The sequence below is a fragment of the Perissodus microlepis genome, chromosome 19, assembly GCF_051167445.1.
Source record: "Perissodus microlepis isolate ML-2025 ecotype Zambia chromosome 19, ASM5116744v1, whole genome shotgun sequence".
NCBI lineage: Eukaryota > Metazoa > Chordata > Actinopteri > Cichliformes > Cichlidae > Perissodus > Perissodus microlepis.
Genome location: NC_140479.1, coordinates 5,632,275 through 5,641,838, shown reverse-complemented (window position 1 = coordinate 5,641,838; position 9,564 = coordinate 5,632,275). Strand labels below are relative to the sequence as shown.

The 9,564-nt window shown below is 40.7% G+C and overlaps 1 protein-coding gene across 1 annotated transcript in view; it reads right to left on the bottom strand.

The window, feature by feature from the left end:
- kcnh5b (potassium voltage-gated channel, subfamily H (eag-related), member 5b) overlaps positions 1-7,354 on the bottom strand; it is a 186,179-nt gene extending 178,825 nt beyond the window's left edge. The window contains exon 1 of the mRNA XM_084915478.1: positions 7,117-7,354. Coding sequence (XP_084771604.1) covers positions 7,117-7,189 — 73 coding nt within the window. The 5' untranslated portion in view covers positions 7,190-7,354. The remainder of the gene's footprint in view (positions 1-7,116) is intronic.
- Positions 7,355-9,564: the final 2,210 nt, after the last annotated feature.

Below are 9,564 nucleotides of genomic sequence, written 5' to 3'. Positions count from 1 at the left end.
CCCACTGTGCCTCTGATTCCTTCCTTGTGCCTAACCCAACAAATTATCACTGCTCATGAGTTATGCATCAACCTATCACACTAAACACAGCCCAATCAGCAGCACTGCAGGGTAGGCCAAAACTTTGTTTAATTCCTCAGAGTCTTTTCAAAGTAAAAGCCATCTAGTGCATCAACTTTTACTGTCTTGTTTTTGGAAAAGCTGGAAACAGCCATGACTGCTCTTCATGCTATGAAATACCCAGATATTGCTGAACCATTTAATAATATATATAACTGATAGCCAAACTCAAAGAAATAACACCCTAATCATAATGGGCCAAGATGATCTTTTAAGGGGTTTTTTGGCATGTTTGCATTTATTAGATAGTAAAGCAGTGAAAATGGACAGAAAAGGGGGAGAGAGAGAGAAGAGGGAAGACATGCTGCAAAGGTCCATGGGTTACTTGAACCCAGGCTGCTGCACTCTGGCCACGAGGTTGTCTGCTCACCCGCTGAGCTAAAGAGGCAGCTGAGCTTTTAAAGTAAATAACCTTTTCATTATTAAGCCGTGCACAACACATCTACCAAACTCTCCTGTCGCTGTCTGTTTTATACACCTAAACATCCTCAAGCTGACAGTCAGCTGCTGCATAAGGAAATCCCAAAAGACTTCAGCTAAATCTATCCGATCTCTCCGATGTTTGCATCTCCTCGAAATCACAACAAAACACACGAGCAAGAAAATAGTAACAACTGTTTCATTTTCAAGGCTCTTTCCATTAAAAAGTAGGTGATTACAGAAAATAACAATATCATAATGTTAACAAAGTAAATAAAGGTTCACTGTAATAGTTACTAATTATATAAAGTATATTTAAGGGCTGCATGGTGGTGCAGTGATTAGCACTGTTGCCTCACAGCATACACCTCCTTTTCCACCATCAGGCCGGTCTTTCTGTGTGGAGCATGTTCAACCTGTGTTTGCGTTCTCTCCAGGTACTCCAGCTTCCTCCCACAGCCCAGAGACATGCAGTTAGTGGGGTTAGGTTAAATGATGTTTCTAGGTTCCCATAGGTGCCCGAATGGTTGTCTCTATGTGAGGCTAACGGTCTCTTGTCTCTCACCCTAAGACAGCAGTCCCATACCCCCGGGCCACAGACCTGTACTGGTCTGTGAGTTGTTTGGTACCTGGCCGCGAGAGATAAGGCTTGGGTGTGAAATTTATGGTTTTCAGGGTTTTTATCATTAACTCTGTCTTTTTCCGTGTTGTAGTTGTGTGTCTTATTTTGAAAGAAATATTTACGCATTACCATAGCGACCAGAGAGCATTAAGAGGCAGAAAGGAGGACGTTGCTCTCAATGTTGTTGGCGCATTTCAGGAGGACGCTGATAATAAAGTTACACAATTACACAGTGAATTCACATTTATTATTATATTTACAAAAGACCACAGTTTTGTCTTGGTTGTATCATTTTATTTTGTTGTATTTGTCTGCGACACCTGAAAGGCCGGTCTGTGCAAATATTGTCTGACATTAAACTGGTCTGTGGCGCAAAAAAGGTTGGGGACCGCTGATTTAAGACAGCTGGGATAGGCTCCAATCCCAATGTGGGCCTGAATTGAATAAGCGGAAGAGAATGGATATTTATGAAGCTAACTCATTGGTTAACATGTCTGAGAAGTCAAAAAACAGACAGCAGTATTTGGAATGAACATGCAAAACCAGTGATGTCCCTTATCACCTGCCAGGAATATTGTCCTGGTAACTCAGAGAGACTTCTCTCTTCCAAAATAAAAACAGTTGGCTGGTAAAAGGCTGGATTTTAGGATGAAAAGATACTGTAGCAGCCAATCAAATAAGACTGCATGTATGCACAAAAAGCAGCATTTCCACCTGTTCTACATTTACAGCATTGAGGAAAACTCTGTGAAACAGCATTTAAGCTCTGGAAAGACAATAAAATTTCTGCAGTGAGACACGAGCGGATGAGTTGTTGAAGGTGTGTCAGCAGCTCTTTCAGCCATTTACAGACTGATGAGTAAAACCCTCAAGCAGCACACTCTATTGATTTCACCAGTCAGCCGTCTAATGATAAAAAAAAAAAGCGATCATAAAAACGTTCTTGCTGTAGTCAGGGGAAAACCTCTATCACTGCATTAGCCTGCCAGCACTGACTGGGTGATATTTGATTTTTTAACAATTGTATATTTTTTAAAAACTCATCAGCTGAATGCCTTGCAATGATCATGTGACCACAGATATACTGGAAAAGCATATAGATGGCATTTGAAAGTGTGCGAGTATATTCAAAGGGGAACGGTGACCTTTTATAATATTAACTATCTTCATGAAGCCGTAACAGCAGGCTGACAGTCAAAGTATCACCCAGGGCTGGTTTTCAGTGACTTTTTTTAAAAATGATATTTTCACTGATTTTATGTCTCCACTGACACATTTTTCTTTCCTGCTACAAGAAGAGAAGTTTTTTCTTTTAACAGCCCCTCCTGTTATGAGAGAGCGCTTCTACAACATGAAAAATGAGGAGTGGAAGGCCATATCCAAACAGGACATGGCTTGTAAAAATACCTTGAATTTTGTTTTTGTGGTTGTGGAAGCATCACGGATAATATTTTTAAACTTCACTGTAGCTATTTATTTTTTTCCTGGATTCAATGGAAAAGAAAATCCAAGTACTGTATAGAGTGGGTTCTTTAGAGCTCAGCAGGGATATTATTTGTGTGAAATAAAACCTTTGAATCAATGTCCCACAACAGCAGATTAGCTGGAAATTTCCATCAATCCACTTCCACGTAGTGGAGCCTATCCCTGCTACCACAGGGCAAGAGGTGGGATTATACAGAGAGACAGACCATTCACACCTACGTCCAACTTAGAATCACCAATTAACCCCACAAACTGCGTGTCTTTGGACTGTGGGGGGAAACCAGAGTACCCAGAGAGAACATTCAAACACCCCACAGAAAATGGAAATGTGGTATGTGGTTTCAGGAAAACTGAAGATTTTTAAATGCACAAAGCAAAAACAAACGATTTGCTTCTAGAAGGACTTTTGGTGTAAGTTCACTTATAACCAGCTCAGCGAAGCATAACCTCAAATCTTATTCAGAGTTCAGCGAACTGATGAAAACTAAGTCAAGTCTTACACGAGTCTCAGATGTCTTAACTCAGCGGTCCCCAACCTTTTTTGCGCCACGGACCGGTTTATGCCCGACAATATTTTCTTGGACCGGCCTTTAAGGTGTCGCGGATAAATACAACAAAATAAAACTAGTACCGGTACCGAAAAAAAGAAAATTTATTCATAACACACGTGAAAAGACCCAGGAAAACCGAGTAAACGATAAAAACGATAACAAAATAACGCTGAAAACCGATAAAAACCCTGAAAACTATACATTTCACACCTGAGTCTCAACTCTCGCGTCCCGGTACCAAACGACTCACGGACCGGTACCGGTCCGAGGCCCGGGGGTTGGGGACCACTGTCTTAACTAACGATCTAATAAATGAACAACTGAAAAAACTTATGGGTTGCCAATACATCTGAGACTTTCACCTGGTCTTGTCCACCTTCCACCATCTCCACTGAGCCTAATATGATGTGTTCTCTGGCACCACCCACAGGAGAACATCTCCAGATTTTTCATTCACCCAAAAGTTTAGTTTGAAACAGGCATTTGATTAAAATAACTTTTTTATTTAATTTAGTGCAAAATGCTTCAGGCTTACGTGCTTGATGGTGCTGAAAAATGATCCCCCAAAAAATCCGCAGAGCATCATGGGTAAGGGGTGAGATGGACAGAAGAGTCCGGAACAATATCAGCCTCATCTGTTCTCTGCATCACTTTCCAAACAATTACTTAACAGATTTTTCAGCACTAAAGGGAACGGGAGTTACTTAATTTATCACCTTCTTGTTTTAAGCCTGAAACCTGATGACTGCAGCCTCCTATGGGCTCTTTAAAATTAAAGTGCTGACTAAGACTTAATGCCACACACACAAAAAACACATTGAATCATCTTGACCTTTTCCCACTCTCCTCTTTCATCCCAGCCAAGTCGTTAGCTGGACTCTGGTATCTGCCCAGTATGGCTGCCTGAAGGCAGATACCACGGGAGCACCTGAAGAAAAACTAAAGCCATCGTGGGACTTTATTAAAACCCACTTTTAATAGATTATTCCAAAGTTAACAGCTCTGATTTAATTTTCAGAGAACTGTGTGACAGGCTATGAAACCTGTTACTGTTAAACTTTTATTAAAGCCGAATGAAAGAAATAATACATTTAAATTAAAAAAAATGCTTCAGTCTTTTGTTTTTTTTTAATCTGTTGTGCTGTAAGAGCTCATCCTACCAACACATTCCAATGTCCTTAAAAATGACAGGAGCTGCTTAGCAGTACTGAACTTCCAACTGGAAATACAACCCCAACTCCAAAAACCTAGGATGCTTTTTAAAATATAAAACAAAACAGAATGCTGTGATTTGCATAGCTTGTACTGACTGGGTAGGCAGAGAGCTCAGGCCGGAAAGGATGTGCAGCAGGTTAGAGCGATTGAGGATAGAGAGGGAAATGTACTAATGAGTGAAGAGTGTGTCCTGAGAAAATGTTAGGAGTGTTTTGAGGAGCTGATGAATGAAGGAAATGAGATAGAGACAAAGGTGGATGGAGGAAAGTTAATGAATAAGGAAGTGAAGAGGAACAATAAGGAGGAATCGATGGCAGCTATGAAGAGTAGAGGTTGGGCGATAAAATTAGAGAGGCAAAACTGAGATGGTTTGGACATGTGCATATGAGGGATAGTGGATATGCATGAGCAAACAAAGAAGACTTTTCATAGATTTGGTCAAACAGAACATGCAGAGGGCTGGAAAAGTAAAACAAACTGCTAAAGGAACTTTTGTTAACTGGTCAGTACCATGATTGGATACAAAATTAGCATCTTAGGGAGGGAGAGTTTCTCAGCAGTGATGATGGGCAGAGGTTCACCTCAATCTGCAAAAAAACAATGTCTATAAATTGTAGAACGGAAATGAAAGAGATGCTGTCGGAAATCACAGCATCATTTTCTAGAAACCGTTGTCTGTGAGCAGAGTTCACCATGCCAGCCACAAATCCAGGTTGCAAAGAAGAAGCCATGATCCATTTTTTGGAATTGGGGTTGTATACCCATCATTACACATCGTGGCTCAAGAGTTGGGCGTTCGCCTTGTAATCGGAAGGTTGCCGGTTCGAGCCCCAGCTTGGACAGTCTCGGTCGTTGTGTCCTTGGGCAAGACACTTCACCCGTTGCCTACTGGTGGTGGTCAGAGGGCCTGGTGGCGCCAGTGTCCGGCAGCCTCGCCTCTGTCAGTGCGCCCCAGGGTGGCTGTGGCTACAATGTAGCTGCCATCACCAGTGTGTGAATGTGTGTGTGAATGGGTGGATGACTGGACATGTAAAGCGCTTTGGGGTCCTTAGGGACTAGTAAAGCGCTATATAAATACAGGCCATTTACCATTTACCATTACTCACTGAAGTTCTACATTAACACACTTCGGCTGCTGTCATCATTTAAATTTAAGTTTACATTTGTAAACGTAAAACGTAAATTTGAATTTTGCTGTTTTTTTGGCTCTCCTTGTGCCCTTGATGGAAGAGTGATTGGCGTGTTTTCAGGCTTTTATCCTGGGATAGAACATTTTGACACTGGTGAAGTTGTCAGTGTTACCGATGACCACGCTCACTTCTATAGGGCACATAAACACAAAATCTGAAAGTGATGTGAGCCAGGTGCTATGAATTTTGCAGTCACTAACCTCCATTCAGTTGAATAGTTAATGGAGATTTCGGATTTATGTGACAGCACTCTCCTCCACCATAATTCAAATATCAAATATCAAATGAATATGGTTTTGGAAAAAAATATTCCAGCACTCCAGCAGAGCATTAGAGACTTGGACAATCAATGCCAAGGTGCACTGAAACTGTCTGTGATGGATTTTGTTCAATCCTGAGACCATCCTGAGGTATGGAGGAGCTGACAGGCCAGAGAACAATGTACAACATCAACATGATTGCTACTCACATCATCCCAGACAGTTTCATTTGTGACTTCTTAAACAGAAAAAAAAACAAAAAAAACGAAATAATACGAGAGAAACTACAACAAATGTTTTTTTGACTAAGGGCAAGCGACAGAAACACCTTTTTGACCTCAATACCACCACACAGCCTGAACCTCCTCAGTTCACAAGTCCGACTTTCATTCCGGGCAATTACCCGGCAGACGTTTTTGGGAAGATAAAGAAAGCAATCAATCTAATAGAGACGAGAGCGCGTTTTCAGGCCGGTGCCAAGACAAGGCGCAGTTTACAACAAAGATTGCTTTTTTCCCTCTCGTGCAGAAACAACACAAAAAAAGCAGTCAACAGTGATGCAGAGTAATACCTAGCAATTTAAGGAGGGGGGGCACGTTTTTATTATTTAACCAGGCAGATCGTTCATTCCGTCTAACTAAACCTAACGCAGATACAGCATTACATGACGGAGCATGCTATAAAACATTCAAACCACTGTGTAGTCCTTTCAGTCTGTTGCCGTGTAATAATAATAATAATTATTATTATAGTAATAATAATAATAATTATAATAATAATAATAATTATTATTATTATTATAATTATAATAACTTCAGTTTATGACAAATAAACTTTATTTAAAAAAACTGGCGACATAATGGCCTCGCATAAACTCAATAATTTAACATGAAAAGTTAAATGCGATGCGTAAACTGTAACTGTTGAGGGACCTTAACGCAAACAAAATCCAATGTGATTGGAAAATATTCTCATTTCTGAAATCAGCTTCTTTTTTATCTCTTGCTTGGGTTTGACGGGCATCTGCTGATCAATAATATTGGGTTCACGTTGCCTCACACGGGGAGCAAACAAATAAATGCAGGTATAAAGTGACTTTATTTGATTATATCCTCCAAACCTCCCTCGTTGCACTGATATAAAAAACACACACACACATACACACACACACACTGTATTCCATCAAAGTCCTGGTCCAAGCGATCTGGTAAAACCAAACCCAAAGCAAGCTTCGCTCCTACGCGTGGACTCACCACTTGAACGCCGGACTATGTTCTCCAGAAAAGTGTTTTGCGGTGCCACAAGCCCTCTCTTTCCCCCGGGCATCCTGCTGCGGGCGGACGGAGCTGGTGTCTGTGGCGGTGTGTCTGCTGCTGGGATGTCGGTACTGACGCTGGCTCTCAGTCGGACCGATGGGGAAGCTCATTGTAACCGTGCGCTCTGGATGCTCGGTGCGCACTGAGCCACAGCAGCGGCGCTACATCCCGCTGCCTGCCCGGAGCTCCAGGACGCATGCGTGTCGGCTGCCGAGTGCTCGCTCTTCAAAATAACGATGTACTGTAATGTTTGTGTAATAAATGCTGTTTACTGACTAATATTTAGCAATAAGTGGAACCTTTATATATTTATCACACATTCGGTTTGCATCGTTAGTAACGCAGATGGCAATATCAGACTAGTTATGTTTTTCATTTGCATTTTGATGAGATTTTCTAAACAATTTACATAACTGCTCAATAGCGTATTAGAATTAAAATTATTTGCCACTAGAACTGCAGCTTGTTTATTTCTTATTGTTCTGATTAGGGTTAATCTGCCAAGTGTTTTCCTCTGTTGACTAATTTGTTGTTTGCTCTCCAACATCACAGAAAATGGTGGTAATCAGTCATAGTTTCATGCATTTTAAGATTGAAGAAGAATTTATGAAAACAGAAAATCAGCCCAGACTGAAAGAAAGCAGAAAATACTTCCAATGAAGAAGCTGTAGATTATTAATAAATCAGCTATACTTGGTCAGTTTACAGACATCAAGTTTTAATGGCAATTTCTTTCAAAAGATCTATTCATAAAAGCGTGTTAAAACCATAATACAGTTCTTTTTAAGTTGATTTCATAGACACGTCCATCTACGGTTATAGGATACACAGCATCGACAGTCTACAGTTCAAGAATATAAGGTTAACAATTTAACTGTTTAGGCACCAGAAAGGAAAACTTAAATGTTGGTCTACTGGTGCAGAGGGCCCAACTAGAGGAAGGGGAAGGTATAATGAGTTAAACCTGGCAGGTTTCCATCGACAAACTTGTAACACAGCAGGAATTAATGCCAGGAGAAATAAAGAGCCAAGTGAAACAAACAACCACAAAATTCATGCTGAGCAAAAGTGATATAGTGTGTTAATCAGTGAGATTTAGAGCTGTCAACAGATGCATTTTTTAATCTCAGGACAGAGTCAGGCTGGCTGTTTCCTGCATCCACCCTTAATAAACTATCTGTGCTTCCTAATTCAAACATGGTACATGAGAGAAATCTAGCAGAATAATTCAAAATAGAGAGCAGATAAGTAACAGTGAGTTGCTTTAGTATGAAGCAGTAAAACTAGTGTCTCCCTCTGCAAGCTTCCCCCAGGAACGCTCATTAGCTTGCATAAAGGATTAATGGGGCACCTGGGAGCAGAAGGCCTCCACTGGAGCAAGAGACCACACTTCATGCTGACGTCACCACCAGTGATGGGAATAACGGCGTCACTAACGGCATTACTTTTTTGAGTAACGAGTAATCTAACTAATTACTATTCCTATCGTTACAACGCCGTTACAGTTACTAACAAGAAAACGCGGTCCGCTACTATTTTTCAACAAACAGACGGTTGAAGCTGTGTTCAGTTTACCGCATGCCTCAGTTGCACGGAATATCAGTTGCACGGAAGTAGGTGTAAGTAATCTGGACGCTACAGCTTTAAGCAGCGGCGCGCGCTCCCGCGGACGGTAATCACTGTCTAGCACAACACCTGGAGCTAAGGGGGCAAAACATTCACGAGTGCTGCTGTTTGACTGAGGAAGAATAAAGTAGTCGTGGTAAGCCAATCACATGACCACTTAAAGAAAAAAACAAAAAAAACAGGGGAAGTTTTAGGGGTGACGGCGAGAGAGAGAGAGAGCGAGTTTTAAGATGTGAGAGATCGCGTTTAGAGTGTGTAGTTAATGTGTTGTCTTGTGTAGTTAGTGTGTAGTGTTGTGGATAGTTTTGTGTTGTGTGTCAGAACAATGAGGCGACTGCTGTCTCCAGGTAGAAACAGGAGTGATACACCTGCTGCTGTCAGACCTGCGATGTTCTCCTTTATAGTCGACAGAAATATTTGGAGTGGCACAAATAATTTGTGTGGCATCTTATTGAATAAAGAACAGCTGATTGTTCTGTAAATAGTTTGAAATGGTTATTTAAAAAATCAAGGTAAAAGGTGATTTTTGATGCAAATAACTTTGTTGTTTGCAAAACTTGTGCATAGGATTTTAAAATTGACCATTTATATTTGCATTTAAAGTTATGAAATATGATTCATTAAACATGTTTAGTGGTTGTTACAGTAAAAAATATAACCTTTTCTACTCTGATTTTATGTTTTTTGTCTGATTTTAGATCAATTGTGTTAATACAGTATGTCAAAATGAAAACATAACTGTAAATTCAGACACGTGAG